Below are 17,055 nucleotides of genomic sequence, written 5' to 3' on the forward strand. Positions count from 1 at the left end.
CCTCTCCCTCTGCCTGACACTGCCTACATGTGATCTCTTCTCTCTCAAAAATAAATACATAAAATTTAAAAGAAAAAGAAAACACAACAACTTTTTTTGTCCTGCTTTATAAAAAGTTGAAGTTTTGGTAGTATTCATTAGGAAGTATTCATTAAAAACATAATTATCAAAATGTGGCATTGTTTTATACATATTTTAACAAAATTAGCCAAACAAGAATGATAACATGCTGATAAACTAGGAAATATAAATCTAATGGAGTAACACCAGTTACCAGAACAATCTGGCACTGCAGTTTAGAAATTTCTATTTCATAGTTACAGAAAGAGGTATTCTGCATCTTTGAAATACGGAAGGAGAGGAAATAAAAGGCTTAATCACTTCCACAAGTTAGATCTCAAAATTCCAGTGTTCTGTAGGGCAAAAATTAGGTGTCACTGTCCGCTGTTCTAAAGTAAAGGCCTTCAATTATCAACCACGCATGAAGGGGCTGACAGTGGCAAAGAACAAACAGATGGCAGTTTTCAGATGATATAGCTGAACAGTGGGTATTCCAACAGGTCACACGTGTGTGAGGATCCAGAAGCTGCGGGTGAACTTAAATGATATTGAGGCCCAATTTTAGAGTAGATAACTTCACAGAGACCCCAACCCACTTACTTCGTATGACTTTTATATTTTAAAATCACTGCTAAAGGCTTGCAGTGTATTCTTTTGCAAACCATTAGCCAGTACCCACGGAGGCCCATATACGCCTATTTAATTTACCTATCTCATTACTTATTAAAGAAAGTGTCTTTCTTTGAGATTTTCTTAGGCTGCTGGATACCTGTCTTATCTAATGAGCTGGGTATTTTGATAGTCTCTAGACCCGCCAAACCTATGGCAGATTAGTGATCCTTCCAAATAGGGGTAATCAGGGAGAGAAGACTAAAGAGAAATGAGTCCTGGGGTAATTCCTTTGGCAACGCATTAATGCTATCTTCAGCAGTGTCTGGGTGCATTTTTGATCTGAAGAGGCGATAGCATTTTTCAAAAAGTTTTCTGTGGTCATGAGACTAATCCTGGAACCTAAAAGTCATTTCCAGCTTGACCACGCCACCACACTTTCCACAAAGCCACATTTCGTCTGAGTTCCTGGCCTTGGTCAGAGTTCTGAAAGGAGCCACAAATGTGTAGTCTCCGAGTGGGCACTTGTTTGTAAGTATTTATTTTCCGGAGCCCACTCAGGAGCCAAGAGAAGCTATAGGCTGTTATAGAGGACGGAACAATGAGTCAAAACAACGCCTCCCCACTTTTACACTAATGCATGGGGGAAATCCCTGGAACACTAGTGTTTGATTATGAATGGAGATTGCTTTGGGGGTGAGCAGGCTGGTGTTGAAAGGCCAGCAAAGAAAATTTGGAGATCCTGGCTTGGTCAAAGCACTAAACCCAACTGGATAACCATGGAATTCCTGTCCAGGAAATCGTTCATAAATGATTTCTGCAGCAAAGATATTGTTGAAAAGTATTTATTTACACTATAGTCATAAACCATCCATTATCTGAACTTTAGTTAGTGGTTTTTGCGTTAGAATAAATCATTTATAGTTCCACAACTATTAAGAGCTAATAACCAAACAAGTCAGCTCCAGTAATATTATTTACATTCTTATCTGCAATTCGACTACAAAGGTAACACTTTTAAGTCACAAAACAGAGCATACAAAAATATACTTTCTAAAAAAAAAAATCCAAATATTAATAGGCAGAAATATACAGCCATACTAAACCCAGGGAGTGATTTTTTTTTCCATAGTAAGGCAACCCATTTACATGCAGACCCTGTAACATTGTCCACATCACACAAGGCACCGAGGACACTTCCAACACGACTGCATGCATCCTAGTTTCAGAGAATATATGTACATCCCCCTTTAAATAAGTTAACCTCTGACTCATTGCGAGAGATCATAAATGCTTTACTTTTCTTCCCAAAGGTTCAGAACTTGGAGAACAGTGCACATCAAAAATACACAAAATCTGAGTGGATATACACTGAAAAAATAGTCTCTCTGTTTCTCAAACAACTCAAAAAGGAGCAGATATTGCTATGTCCCTCCCATCGCATTGCACTTCCGTTCTCTGAGTTTATAATACATACTGCTTAAAGGGGTGGAACGACTAGATAAGCTTTGATTCACTGTTCTAGGGCCACAGAATGCAGCATAAAGGCCATGCTTCATTCACTGTACAGAGTCCCCAAATCAGTCCCAAGCCATAAAGTGCACATCAGCTTTCCTTCTTTCTGCTGCCTCCACTTGAAGGGAGCAGCATCTCCCAACCTACTGTAGAAAAAGTTTCCAATTGGGACGTCCAGAGTCAAAAAAATCTGTAATGGGACAAAATATGAGAGAGCGGAGGAAGCAAAACCTAGTTAAACAACCCTTTAAAGCAGAGTCAGGCCTCAGCCCTCTAGGCCAGGGGCCCCCACCCGACCCCCTTCTGAGCCTCCCCACTCATTAACTTGGGGTGAGAGTCAACTCACCTAAGAGAGACTAAAGTGGCCTAAGTTTCGGGAAGGACCTGCTTCTAGGTGGAAAGGGGGCAGTGCTGGGCTCCACCAAGGCCCTTGGCCCAGGGAGGGGAGAGAGGGGCAGGACAGGGTTGGTAGTGTTTGTTGTGCAGCTCGAGTGGACCAGGGGACGAGGGGCCTCCGGGGCCTCAGGGAGCTGGTGTGTCAGCCTGAGTCTCATCTCAAGGTGTTCGGGTCCGAGAGGAGCAAGGGGCCAGAGATCCTCCACCGAGCGTGCCGCTGGTGCTGCCACACAGGGGCCCCCCAGCCTGCGCGCCCCCGGGGCACGAGGCCGTGGATGCAGCTGGCACAGCTGAGGAGGGGGCACTGCTTTTGCGCTCCTTCTGTCTCAGGTGGATCTTGGTGTGGCGCTTCCTCTCATCACTCCGGGCAAACTTGCGGCCGCAGTAGTCACAGGCGAAGGGCTTCTCGCCCGTGTGGGTGCGGATGTGGGTAGTGAGGTGGTCACTGCGGCTGAAGTTGCGCATGCAAATCCGACACTGGAAGGGCTTGTGTCCCGTGTGGATTCGGATGTGTCGGGTGAGCTCGTCAGAGCGGGAGAAGCGGCGGTCACAGCCTTCTGCTGGGCACGGGTAGGGCCTCTCGTGCACTGGGGTCTTGCTAGGCCTGTTGGGGTACTTGCGAGGCCTCAGAATGGGCCGCAGCGGCAGGTGGTGGGGGTTATAAGCGGCGGCCGCGGCAGCAGCTGAGCTGCTGCCAGGCAGCCGGGGTCCCTCACTGCCTCCACTGGCCCCTGGCCCTGTGGCCCCAGAACCGGGGCCCCCCAGGGTAAAGTTGCGAATGGTGGAGAGTGGAGTGAGTGGAGGAGGGACTCGCAAGGAGTCCAGAGGGCAGGGAAAGGGTTTGCGGTCTGGGCCAGCTGTACCGTGTAGGTCTCTTGGACACTGTGGTTGGAAGAATCCAGGATAGTCTGGGATCATAGGAAAGAGACCAGGGTCCGTGGCTGGCTTAGGGGAGGGGTAGGAAGGAGGTGGTGGGTAGGCCAGAGAGGAGGAGCTGGAGGTGGTGGCTGCTGACAGGAACGCCGATGGGTCCTGGTAGATGTCTCCTGCACAGCCAGAATAAGGAGGAGGTGGCGGTGGAGAGTACAGTTGGTCCAGGTCAGGCTGGGTCTGAGACATGGTGCACACACCCAGGGGTCCTGTGGCCAGTGGGTTGGGGGAGGCAGAGGTGACGCTGGACGAGGCTGTGGTCGAAGCTGGGGAGGTAACCCCTTGCAGGATGCCTGCACTCACAATATTGATGATGCCTTCTGGGTAGCAGCTGGCACCAGGGTACTGGGGGTCAATGGAGAACTTGCCCATGTACGTGAAGGTCTGGTTTCTAGGTGCAGAGACGGGAGCAAAGCTGCTGGGATATGGGAGATCCAAGGACCTCTTCTCTCCGGTCATGTCAATGTTGATCATGCCATCTGGGGAGGGAATAGAAACAATGGAGGTGGAGCAATGGCAATGCAGCCAAGCATCCCTTGTTATCTCCCTCTAAACATAGGTCCATTCCCAAATCCCAAGATCCTAGCACAGTAGAGTTGGGGCAGAGTCCAACAGGTGGGAAAACTGCAGACCAAAGACAGTAAGAAGAGGGTAGCCCAGGATCCCGGCGGCAGCCAGTGACAGTCTGGGACTCAAACTACCTCCAGGAAAGCCAGGATGAGCTACTCCCAACCCCCCCCACACAGCCATCTGTGGCTCTCGTCCCCAATAAAAACACCCAATAATAGCAACAACAATATCAAAAATCCCCCATCTGCCTGGAAATTCTCTCCCTCTCCTTTGTCTGGGGGTCCCACGGCTGCGACTCCAGGGCAGACACTAACCAGGAGACTGATCCCAGCCAGTGCCGCCGGAGAGAGGGGAGCCTGAGAAAGAGATCAGTGATTCCTGGCTGCTACCCCTCCGCGGTGCCTACCCTCCCTCCCTCTCCCGCTGCGCTACAGCTGACGGCTGCTGGAGAGTATGGGGCGCTGCAGTAGAAGGAATCGATAGGTTTCCTTCCTTTCCCAACCTTCTCAGCCTTGTCCAACACCCGCACGCCCCAGCCCAAGGCCAGTAGCGGAGCTTCGAGGAAAGAGCGGGGACCGCGGCGGACCACTTTCCAGGGCATCGCCAAGGAAACCAGCGGCGCCGGTGCCCCCGCGGGCCTCCTTCGGCAGCCAGGGGGCCGCTTCCCGCCGTTGTCCGCCCTCCTCCTCATCCTCTTCCCGCCTCGCCAACCCCCTCAACTTCGCCGGCGGCGCGCAGGTGGGGGCGCTCCTTCTGGCCGCTCCCGGAACGCGCTCGGAGATTTTTCCCGGGGTCGGTTCTGCCCGGGAGGGAGCGGCGGACGCTTTCCTCTGGCGCTTCTCCGCCGCTCGGCTTTCCAGCTCTCCTCCGGAGCCCCGAACTTTCTCGTCACTTTGTCCCTTCCCCGGGAGAGGGGAGGCCTGGGTACCGGCGGCCCACGAGCCGGCACAAGCCCGACGCTTGGTCGGGCACCTATTCTACTCTCATCCCCGCGCCCGCCGGGGGCTGGGCGCGCCGCGGCGCACGCACGCCCGCTCCCTGACGACTGAGTGCATTTGCCCGCGCGCCCAGCTCCAGCGATCGGGTCCTTGCTCCCGCGGGCTTCTCCTGCACCCCGTTGGGTCAACACCGTCCACCTCGCGCCCCAACCCTCTCCTCCAAGTCCTGCACACGCACCGCACCCCACCCACCACCTTCGAGCCGCGTGGGTCCCAGCCCGCGAAGGAGGCATGCGGCTTACCTCCGGCGACTCCGTTCATCTGGTCAAAGGGGCCTCCCAGTTCGGCATTGGGGAAGATGGTCACCGACGTGGCGGCGAGGTCCTCCACCGGGTAGATGTTGTCAGACAGCTGGTGCACAAAACCACTGAGAGTTACTGGGATTTTGTCTACGGCCTTGGCGGTCATCATTTGCTCCTCGCACAACCTGGAGACCCAACTCCCTCTCTACCTGAAGCGTCAGAGAAGCCGTTTTGGAGAGGGATTGGACTGAGTCTAAGTTGGTATCTCCTTTTGCCCTCCACGCTTAAAAGCAACCACAAAAAAAAAAAAAAAAACCAACAGAAATAAAACTAGCAAACAAGTTGCTGTTTTTTCTAAGAAAGAAGAAAATGACTATTTGCCACTGACTCTCTCCTGTGTTCCTGCTGGGAAGCCAGGAGTTGCTGGTGTAGTGTTATTATAACAGTCAGTGTGTCCCCTCGCCGAGCTATTAATCAATTGCTGCTCTCTCGGTTAGACGGAAAGTGTTGCTGTAAGTATTTATGGGCAGGTCCTCAATGCCCGTGACGTCGCTGCCCATATATGGACTGAGGAACAGGGCCGGGCCAGGCGGCTTCTTGCCGTCACATGGCCGATTTGCATACGGGCTCGGCAGCGCGGGCTCCGCCGGGCTCGCGACTCCCGGCTCTCAGCGGGGAATCGCCGGGGTCTAGGGCGCGCAGCCCGAGGCCCAGTCCCCATCCAGGGCGCAGGGCCCAGCTGTGAGCGGGCGCGCCGCGAGTCTGGCTCAGGCCACCCGGGAAGAGCTTGCGGGTCTTAGCTGCGGCGAGGCCTCCTCCGGCGGGGAGGAATTCCGGTTCTCCGGGACTTTCCAAAAAAGGCGAAGATCCGGTGCCGGCGGCTCCGCCTCCCCAGCCCTTGTTTGGGAGCCATTCCGGAAAATTAAACTTCGGAAAGAAACCGAGAGGAGCCGAGACACTACAGTCAAACCCCTACTCACTTTCTTGGCAGCTCAAAACCGCAAGCAAAAGGAGGCACCGAAGAAAAAAAAAAAAAAAAAAAAAAAAGGCTGCATGCATTCACGGAAGCTGACTGTTTTTTTCTGAATTACTTGGTGGAAAGAAGTGGCTGGTGATAAGAGTGAATGCGGTATTGCTTTTTTGGAAAGTCTGTTCTATTTATACAGGAGCGAAAACGGAACAGGTTTGGGGTTGTTTGTTTGTTTAAGTATTTCGGGCATCTTGGGGCTGGGGGGTAGACCCTAGGAGGAGCAGAATAACTGCGGCAGATTTCGAGAGAAATCCTCAGCCGGAGACACCCCCCCCCCTTCCTCTGCCCGCGCGCTCCCCGCCCCCCTTCAGCTGCTGCGCGGAGCGGGCGCCCTTCCCGGCGCGTCTGGGCGGTCGGCTGTGTGGGGGCGTCCAGATGGAGGCTTGGACACTCACCCTGCCCTGCCGCGCACACGCACACACACTCTTACACTCACACACGCTCCACTTCCGCTACACACACTCCCGCCCCCGCTGCCTTCTTCACACACCCACTCGCACACCTTACTCTACACACCTCCCTGTTGACAGCGCGCCGGGGCGCCCGCCTTGCCAACAGAGCGCCCGGCCCGCCAAGCGCGCGCCGGGGGTTGCTACACTGGGTACCTTGCCAAGACACCCCTCTTCACCTTCTTTCGCCGAGCCGGCAGCCCCCGACCCCCGAACGGCTACACTCGGCGGGTACGCCCTGCCCTCCCCGGAGCCCTACTCCACAACACGCACATTTGGAAGAATCTTGTTGCTTTGCCTCGCCAAGAGCCACCTCGGTGAGCCCAGCGAGGTCCCAAGTGACAGCCAACAGCGTCGCTAAGGCCAATTTCGAGCCGCCATCACCCCCACACGCGTTTCCCTTTTCGAGTAAAAAATAACAACGACAACAACAACAAAACTGTCCCGGATGGAAACCTTCCTGTTTAGTTCCCAAAGCGATTTTTAAAAAACTTTCCAGAGGTCCATAAAGCGGTGGGTTCTGGCTCGCTACACGCACCACTCCCGCCTCCCGTCCCACCGCCGCAGCGCTCCCGGCTTGGCCCGGGCCCCGCGGGAGGCTGCTCCCAGCTGCCCAAGCCGGCCCGCCGCCGCCTGCCTGGTTCCGTTGCGCCCCAAAGCCGCCAAGACCTGGGATGAAGCGCGGGGGCAGCCTCTGGGGCCTGGCCAGGCCAGGCCCTTTCCCGCCCCCGACCCGGGACGGCCCCAACCTCGTGGGGGCCCGGGCGGGCGAGAACCACGACGCCACGCCGTGGAGGAAGCTAGGCGCTGCAGGCGGCTCTCCCGCCGCTCACCTGCCGCGGCCGCCGCCGCAGCCAGCCCGCTCCCACCCAGGGCGGGCGCGCGGCGGTGAGGGCCCCGGGTGAGGCTGGCAGCGGCTTCTGCTCCTCCGCCCAAGCGTCGCGTCTCCCCCTGCCCGCCGCGGAATCGTCTTCTCGAGCGGCCGGCCACTTTCCTGACCAAACGCCCAGAAAAATTTGGGAAAGTTTACCGCTCGCACTGCGCGCTCTTTTTCCAATTGGAGATAAAAATAAAAGGGAAAGGAAGGAAATCATAGCGACGTTAGTGCCCTTGTAGATACCCAACCCTCGGTGTAAACGTGCAAAGTCCCATTTCTTATTAAAAAAGAAAGAAAGAAAGAAAGAGAAAGAAAAAAAAAAAGAAAAGAAAAAGCTGCGCTCTTACCACGTGCGCCAGCCCACTCCGCCTGCGCTCCGGCCGGTCCCGCGGCCCCCGCGCTGACCACCGGCAAGACGACGCCTCGGAGGGGAGCCCGACTCGCATCTCCAGCCTTGAGTCCGAAAGAAGGCGGGGTGGGGGGGAACCAAATTATGCAAATGTGGGTCGTGGCAGCGGGACTCGGGTTACGGCCCCCGCCGGCCTCGTAGGTGAGGCACCCACACGCACGCAGCAGGCGCGGGCGCGGCGACTGCTAGAGCTTCGCTCCTCTCCACGCACATGGGCGGGCGAGTCGCCGGGGCCGCCCCGCGGCGGGTGCTGCTGACAACCCCGCCGGTGGTCACCCTGCGCCGCCCGGAGGGGGAGCTCCTGGACGCCGGAGTGCGGGCTGAGAAGGGCGCAAAGGGCCGAACGCAGGCTGGGAGCGGCACTGGCATAGGAGAGACTTGCGGTCCTCGCCTGTTACCCTTCCCGAAGGAGGAGGCTGAGTTTGGGGGTGAGGCCGGGAAGGGGGCCCCACCGAGGAGAGGCGGGCTTGTCTGGCCCGTCTGACAAGCGCATTAGAGTGCGCAAATGGGAGTGACTGGGAATTATTCGGAGCTTTCCAACAACTCAAACCTCTCTCAAGAGCTACACCCTGTCAAGCCCGCAGTGTGCCTGGGGTGGACTGGGGTAGGGGGGCGACCAAGAGCAGCCGAGAGGCTCCGCCGGCTCCCGGGAAGGCACCTGGGACCAGTCCTGGGAGGCCCTCTCTTGAACCTCTGCTGGAAACGGGTCAGTAGATACTTCCTGTAACCACCTTCTTCTTTTTCTTCTTTTTTAAAGAATGCTAGTGGAACGAAGTCTAGGCACACTCATTTCAAGCGAGCCACTCCGTGGTAAGTAATAAGAAAGCTAAAGTGACTTGCCTAAAATCACGCAGCTGATAAGTGGTGGTATTCAAACTTGCAGCCTGCTCTTCGGACTCCAAGTACAGTGTTCTGGTCGCTACATCCTTCTCTGGGGTGGGGTGGAGTGGGGTGGAGGTGGGGGGCGCCCAGCTCCGGAAAGGGAACAGCTCTTTGAGGATTGAGAGACTAGCTCGGCCCACTAGAGAAGAAACAGGTCACCTGCGCCAACTTCATCTCTTTTCTTTGGCATTTCTGAGTAGAGGGAAGCTGAGATCAGGGCTTTCAAAGGGCAAGGGCTGCAGGACCGTCATGGACGCACACCGCTCCCCAGGGTGAAGGCAGAATTTGAATTCTTGGGCTCTCTAGACCTATGTTGTGGATGGAGTAAGCAGGCTGGCACAAAGCCAGCATGCTAATAGGCCCTGTAATAGGAGAACTCAAGCGCATAGTATCCTTCCTGGAGGGTGTAAGTGAGGGAAGAAAGAAGTGCGACAGAAGAAACTCCGCAGGTGTTTACAGAGCCCATACAGTGCTGGGGAGGAGAGAAGCAAGGAAGGGGGTGTGTGGCAGTTGGGATGGAGATGTATCCTCTACTTTTAGGCACTTGAACTTACTCTGATCAAAAAACTGAAAGAACCAACTTTTACAAATAAATTGATTCCTAAAATCACCCCTCCCCCAAAAAACTTAAAAAAAAAACCCTAAACAAATAAATACCTTTCTTTAAAATAGAGTTGTCAAAATGCCCAAGTAGATGGGGCACCCCAAGATGTGGCAGGGTTATTAATGCCAGATTCAGATGTGCTTTGTCCTGAATTCCAGACCCAAAAAGTAAAAGGGCAAGGAGAGTAGCAGTTTGTGGGCTTGCCCCTACAAGTGGGGAATGCGGTGGGAGGGAGGAGCAAGGTGGGCAGCCTGAGGTTTCAGGCTAGCCCTCAGGGTCCCCTCTGTAAGTGGCTTCCAGGTTCCCCTGCCCCGCCCCGCCCCCATGATGTGGACTGAGAATCACAATCAGCCATGAGGCATATCACAAATAATGTGTTAACGTTTGTATTTTGATTTATTAAGAAATATTTTTAACATCATTAGAGGCCAATCCTATTGCAATGTCCTTTTCACTCACTCCCATTCTAATCCAGCTACCGGAGTGGGAATCAAAGGGGTGTCAGACTTGCTCTTAACTGCAGACACACATGAGATTATGGCTCTGAACTCGAATGGCATAGGACATGTGCATCTCAGTGAAAATCAGGCTGATTGCCAACTCTGCCATCCAGCCAAGCCTTTCTTAAAGGTGCCCCTGTGTACTGAGAAAGCAGATAAATCATTCCCCACATTCAGCATCTCACTAGGCATCTGGTAATCCCAGAGACTGTAAACCAAGCACAGATTATGCCAATCAGTGTTGCTGGGAAGCCTGAGAGAAGCATTGCAACTGAAATTGTTTTGTTGGCACAAATTGTCTGGTAAGAAGGAAGTAAGAGTCCTGTGATCTCATTTTGTAACAGCAACAACACTGGCTTAAGCAGGGGGTACTCAGCTCACCCTCAAGGGTGACCCATCAATAAGTCAACAGATATTTCTTAAGCACCGGCTGTGTTTCAAGAGCTAGGACAAACCCTGGGCATACAGTGGTGCCTAAAACCAGGCCTGGTTCCTGTCCCATGGAGCTGGCAGTCAATCACACAGTTACACAACCACAAACAACAACAGTGTTTGACCCCAGTGAAGGAAAAGGACAGAGGACCCAACCGAGCCTAGAATGTTGAGGAAGGCTTCTCTAACCCAAGATCTGAAGGATGAGCAAGGTATTGAGGAAAGTTGAGTGGAGAAAGCATTCCCAGGGAAAAAAGCAGGTATCAAAAGGCCCCAGTGTGGGAGGAAGCAGAGTGTATTTATTTGTAGAATGAAGAGGGTGGAAACCTTTAGTCCACCTTTCATATCTAGTGCACTGGGGCTGAGGATTACCTTCCCAAGCCATACGCCAGCCCCCCCACACAACCTCCAGGAGATTTTAAGCTCTACAAGAGCTGTCCTTTTTCTCTGCTATTATCTTTTCTGGCTAATGACAAGGGCATTATAATTTTAAATTTTGCGATTTTTTTTTTTAACCAGTCAGCTTTTGCAAACGAATGAGAACATGCCAACAAGATTTCAGCAGGAAGAGGGAACATAGACAGAAATGCTTATTGACATCAGTATTGTGTTTCAGTGACAGTCTTAATGAAATAACATTCCTTATTTGTCTATTTCTCAATCAGGAAATGACAGGCCAAGTGAATTTTGTCCCATTGAAAATTAATAAACTGGAGAAGGGCAGCCTCTCTAGTAGAAACACATCATGTCAGACCTACTGATCACTTTACCACTGCTGGCAAAAAAATAAAAAGCAAATCAGTGCCTCATTTATCACAATTGTTGAAGACGAGGTACCTACCAATCTGTGGTCCAGGTTAATAACTGGTAGTCTGTCAGTTTGGTCACAAAGGCTCAAAGTAAAACCTCCATTCCAAATCCCCCCCCACCTTTTTTATGTCTTTAAATGTTAAATCTTTCAGTTTATACGTTTAAATGTATGAAAAATGAAGTTCACTGTAACTAGGGAATTCCTGGGGTTTTTTTTCCATATACATGTCTGTAGCCTGCTTACATTACCAGGTTATGGAAAGCAATTTTCCTTTTTCCAAATAATGTCAAACTTCCTACAGAAGCTTTCTTTTTATGTTGAGAATGGGACGGGGCCAGTAACTGCATCCAGTTGTCAAAATAGTTGCTTTGCAGCATTTAAACAAACAAACAAAAAATTGAACACTTCATATTTCAATTTAATAATCTTGACAAGAATGACCATCATTTCTTGTGGTTAAGATTATGAGCTTTGGAGGCCCAGATGGCCTAGATTTGAATCCTAGGCCCTAGATTTAAATCCTAATTCTGACACTACCTGGCTGTGTGTTCTTAAGCAACTTATATAACTTCTCTGTGCCTCAGTTTACTCATCTATAAAAAGGGAAAAGGTAATTAGACATATCTCATAGGGTATATTGGGGATTAAATATAGTGATATATGAAAAGCACTTAGCATACCATTTGGGACATAATAAGTATTCACTAATTGTTAGCTTTTAAATTATTATTCTTACTGAACATCTACTTTGTAGATAGACATTACACTATATTTTTCTAGGTTTGTTGCTTTATTCTTCACAACCATCTTGCAGAATTGGGCAATTTTGTCCCATTTCACAGATGAGGGAAATAAGGCTCAGGAAGATAGAGTTTACCCAAATTCACACAACTGGGAAGTTGCTGAGCCAGAATATGAACCCCATTCTCTCAATTGCCAAAGCCCACATCTCTCAAGTACGTCACTTGACAGAGCACAACCAGCAGCAGATAAAAGCAGAAAGAGTAGCTCTATGTCCAATACTGATGCATGAAGCATTTGTGATATTTTTTTCCCAAATTCAGATTTCCAGCTTCCAAGAATAATCGTGGTAGTATTACTGAGGTGTTTCAGGTTTCGGCTGTAAGGAGAAAAGGTAACCCAGAAAGCAGCAATTATTGGCACGCAATTTATAACAAGCTGTGCCCTTGTGGAAGGAGTCATCAAAATCCAAGTTCCACATTAATAATGACCTAATTGACATGACATCTTTTTTCCCCCCGGAAGATAAAAATGCATAATGATAAAACTGGTGTTTTTCCAAGAGGTTTAGAAGTACAGGATAGAAATTTAAAATTTAGGGGGAGTGGGCTAGCGAGTGACCTGTGAAATCTGCAGGCTCCATGAGAAACATTCCTAGCCTTCGTGTAACCTGGGGATGGGACTTGCCTCCTGCTTTGTCTCATGTACTCTCTATGCTGTTCCTTTTTCAACTCCATCCAGAAGAATGAGGCCTGGCCCATCTGAGATTTGCATATCCTATCTCAGCAGAGAGCTCCTGATTAACTAATTCTCCCCAGCCTACAACATGATATTTCTAATGATTTCTCTAGGAGAAGCTGGGCTTCCAGCAAGGATGAGGACCCCAGAAAACAGCCTCTGAAGGGCTTCTTTTCAGATAGGCCCTTCGGGGAAAGTTTAAATCAGAAAGGTCCAAGCTGCTACCATCTGTTCTCAGCACGGTGCATACCACTGACCCAGTGGCAGCCGGGAGTGAGGACCACTGTGGGGACATCAACCCAGAAGCCCTTTGCAGGCCAGCCTCCATCTTTCCTGACTCTTCCCTCCACTGGTCACAGATGCAGGGCAATGCATGTAGCAGGGGAGTGGAAGGGACTCAGGGTAAGGAGCCCCAAGACCCTCCTTCCCAGTTCCACCTTTGCCGCAGACTGGTGGCATTATCTTGGGTTGGTGAAATTCCTGGGAATTTAATTCCAAGGAATTCCAAGGAAGCTGGGAGGAAGCAACAGGGCCTCCTCTTCTTGCCTCACTCAAGTCTTGGGTGGCAGCTTTGTGAGGAAGATAGGCTATTCTCTGCCCCTATCTGATGATACTTCTCAGCCATATGCCACAAAGAAGTAGAGACGTCACATCCCCTCATGCCTGCCCAGGCTTTTAAATAGCAACCAGAAAGGCCACAGTGTCTGGAAAGAGAGTTTGAGTTTCCACTGTCTTGAATAAGGAAGGTGGTGAGGGCAGAGGGAAAGGATTGGAGGGCGGGAGAGTGGCAGAACCATTGCCCGGTACATCACTGCAGCAAAAAAGCACTGGGAGGATTGGGAATCGGGCTCCATGATATCTCTCTGTAGTAATAGTATCCTTAATGATAATAATGGCTAATAATTGACCAAGCACGGAAGTGTACTAAGCACTCTGCTGACTATGTTGTCTTATCTCTTAGCCTACCACACCATGAAGCAGATATCAGTAGTCTTCTCACATTACAGATGAAGAAACTGAGTCACAAAAACCCAAGCCACAGAGCTACTTAAGTGGAAGGGCGAAGATGTGAACCCAAGCAGTATGACACCATTGCCTGTCAGCAGGTGCTCCCAGGACCTCCCCTAGCTTGTGTAACTAGACAAGCTACTTAACGTCTCTCTCCCAGCCTTGGGTTCTTCATCTTTACAGTGGGCCTGGGCATACTTGCCTCAGCTGCCCTCGGCCAGAGCACTGTGGTGAGTCAAAGGGAGAGAATCAAGAACATGTTCTGAAAGGCAGGGCAGGCACTGCAAAGCCACTTGTCGTCTCCCAGAGCAACTGTGCAGGTTGCTGGACCTTTAGTAACCGAGCTGAATGTAGATTGGGATGGGAACGCAGGAGGCAGCGTCTATGATTTCAGGACAGGGACGAGGCATCAACCATTGAACTGAACTTCTCACCCGTTTGCTGGCTGACCAAACTTGAGGCCCTCCAGAGCCATCTGTTGCCTCCCTCCTGCACACAGGAAGGTGGCCCAGATCTGTGTTGTCCTTTTCATCAGAAGATGGGATTGGGGAACGTGTGCCTCAGAGGCTTGGGGCCTTTGGAATGCGTCCTTGGCAAGTCTGCTTTCCTGATGCTAAATAGAGACCTTGACACGTGGTCTCCTGACTTCTTTTATCCTAATAATTAACTAGAATGTATGTTTCTGCTCAAGGGCTATTGTGCCTGAGAGAATATTGTGGTTACAGTGTGATCACCAGTGAGTAACAGAACAATTCAGTCAATGGCCCTTGTAAGCACATAATCAGAGCCTCCCCAGAAACCTGGCAACTCCCAGCCTCTTAGAATTAGAACGTTTGCTCTTTAAAAATACGATTAGTTAGGGCGCCTAGGCAGCTCCGAAGGTTAAGCGGCTGCCTTTGGCTCAGATCATGATCCTGGAGCCCTTGGGATCAAGTCCTGGGATCAAGCCATTTCAGCCTAGGTTGTAGGTCCAGCTCCCTGCTCAGCGGGCAGTCTGCTTCTCCGGCTTCCTTTGCCCTTTCCCCGCCCATGCGCTCCCTCTCAAATAAATAAAATCTTTTTTAAAAAATGATTATGTAAGCAACAGCCCATGGAAATTTCAAAAAGAGAAAAACCGGAACAATTTAGATCCTTTCTTCTCTCTGTTCGGATTTTATGAAACAAGAAAATGACCATTTTAGCCCCTTCATCTGTTACTCAGAAATCCTCAGGTGAAGGTACCTCAAAAGAAGACTTGTTTTCCTTGCCTTTCCCATGCTTCAGGCTTCTCATCTCAACACTCTGTCATGTAATGGCAGCTCCAAATCAAATCAATGGAAAATGATGTCCGGAAGCCCAGTATATACTTCAAGTAAAACTTTGGTGGTACAATTTGGAAAGGAATGGGCTCGACTCCCTCCACTCTGTGCACATTCCTGGGTGTCTGAAAGCCGCTGCAACTTAGGAAGCTGGCCCATGACATGCGGACATGCCGGGGTTCCTTAGGTAGGGGAAGCAGAGAGCAGGTGACTTCATAGGGATGGGCCGGTCTTGCTTCCAAATGCTGGCACAAGCCGCGGGGTTCTGTTCCTCCATTCAGTGAAGATTTATTAAGTGCCTACTACACACCAGGTACAGTGCTATGTGCTTGGAATGTGTCCATGAGCAAAACTCCCTGTCTTCGTGCAGCTTACAGCCTGGGGATTCCTGTGAACTTAATTCCAAGAACAAAAGAGAGAGAAAGAAAGGGAGGGAGGGAGGAAGGAACGAAGAAAGAGGAAAAGCTCTATTTGTAGTGTAGTATCTTCCCTTATCTTCAGCCAGAATCACGTTTAAGCCACCCACACTCAGGTTCAAATCTCCTGTAAGGCCATTAGAGAAAAAATTACCAAACTTGCTTTCAGTAACACATTCTGGTGTTTAACATGCTTGCAAGACATTCATTCTTCAGGGATAGAAAATACTCCTTCTTCTTTTTTTAATTATGCATTTTATTTCATTTCCTCTTCAGGAGACATGAAAGAAGTTAGTCATGATGTTCTGAATAAGAACCAGTCCTGGGCTGGATACGGCCCTCGACCTCTCCCATTTAACATGGACAATCTCAGTTCCTACAGCCTGTCCCCTGGAGTTTTCCTTTTGATCCTTTCAGCTTCCATATCAACTCTTTGATGAACTTCCTGATTTCCCACACTTCCCAGAGCTTGTAAAGCCTCATCAGACATTTTATGTGGCTCTCTATCCTTCCCAAATCCCTTTCACACACATTAGTTCCTTTGGGACTCAGAACACAGCCCTGTGATGTTGGCAAGGCCACGTTCACCTTTCCCACTGCCCGTAGAAGCCAGGTGAGACCCAGAGAGGCCAAGGCACTTATCTAAGTCCACACAGCTCTTGAGGAGGCGGAGCTGGTATTCCCAGTCAGGTCTCATGGGGCTGATGTTGAGAGCTCTGTCTAACCTGAGCCCCAGCCACCAGCTGGGAAGGCCCAGGCCCTTGAATGCTTGTGAAATCTCTATGACACTTTGATGGCTAGTGGCCAGTTAACATTTAGGTCATGTGTTTCCTTCCCCAGGTGTGTGCTTGACCCTGTTTTGTACCCCTATGTCATTTTACCCCCAGTGGGAGAGGGAGACAACATAAAGCTAGATAACAACAGCTGACAACCAGCCAGCTCATAGACTTCAAGGTCACTGAAGGCAATTTTGGGGCCACCAGCCTCAGATCCATCCCCTATGGTCCTTGTTTGTCCCATTTCGGTGAGGTTGGCACTGACTCACTGCTTGCCACCCTCTGGGTTATCAGCCTGTGGTACAATCAGAAGAGATTCTCATCTTTGTAGGGTGACGTAAGTGTGGTTGGGTCTACCCTAGTGGGGTGACCAGCCTGACCAGGGGGAGGGGTCAAATTCATCAACTTTATGGATGGAGTGCCTTGATGGTTTCTTTTTTTTTCCAATCTCAGCTAGCCTATGCCACGGTCTGCTCAAAGATGATCACATAGTATTTTTAGGCGAAATGTGTTGTGTGTGTGGCTAAAATTTGGCAATTTTACCTTATCTAATGGGTAACAATGCCCCCCAATTTCATGTTTGCCCAGAGAGTGGCAAGAGATTCATTAGTATAGTGGAAGGAGCTGCCTTGTAGTCCAGGAACTGGTCAGTACCTGTGTTGGTCCAGTTTCACCTCTGACTCATCAGAAGCCTGGTCCCAACAATCTATATTAAAACAATAAAAACAACAAAGAAAATGCCTGCTTAAAAAGTTAAATTCGAT

At 50.6% G+C, this 17,055-nt stretch overlaps 1 protein-coding gene across 1 annotated transcript; it reads right to left on the reverse strand.

Annotated features, from left to right (window-relative positions):
• Positions 1 to 1,498: 1,498 nt before the first annotated feature.
• Positions 1,499 to 5,632, reverse strand: LOC111144964 (early growth response 2). The gene is made up of 2 exons (XM_022499598.1): positions 5,321 to 5,632; positions 1,499 to 3,989 (listed from the first exon to the last, which is right to left on the reverse strand). The coding sequence occupies exons 1-2, from the start codon at positions 5,487 to 5,489 to the stop codon at positions 2,740 to 2,742; spliced, it is 1,419 nt and encodes a 472-aa protein (XP_022355306.1). The 5' UTR covers positions 5,490 to 5,632; the 3' UTR covers positions 1,499 to 2,739.
• Between the last annotated feature and the right edge of the window lie 11,423 nt (positions 5,633 to 17,055).

The sequence above is a fragment of the Enhydra lutris genome, unplaced genomic scaffold (genome assembly GCF_002288905.1).
Source record: "Enhydra lutris kenyoni isolate GAN:26980312 unplaced genomic scaffold, ASM228890v2 scaffoldscaffold12, whole genome shotgun sequence".
Lineage (NCBI taxonomy): Eukaryota > Metazoa > Chordata > Mammalia > Carnivora > Mustelidae > Enhydra > Enhydra lutris.

Bases quoted from the DNA above. Each gene is read 5' to 3' on its own strand.
- LOC111144964 (XM_022499598.1), bottom strand. From the start codon at position 5,489: ATGATGACCGCCAAGGCCGTAGACAAAATCCCAGTAACTCTCAGTGGT. The intron at 3,990-5,320 runs GTAAGCCGCATG...TTCCCTCCCCAG, and splicing joins GATGAACGGAGTCGCCGGAG to ATGGCATGATCAACATTGAC.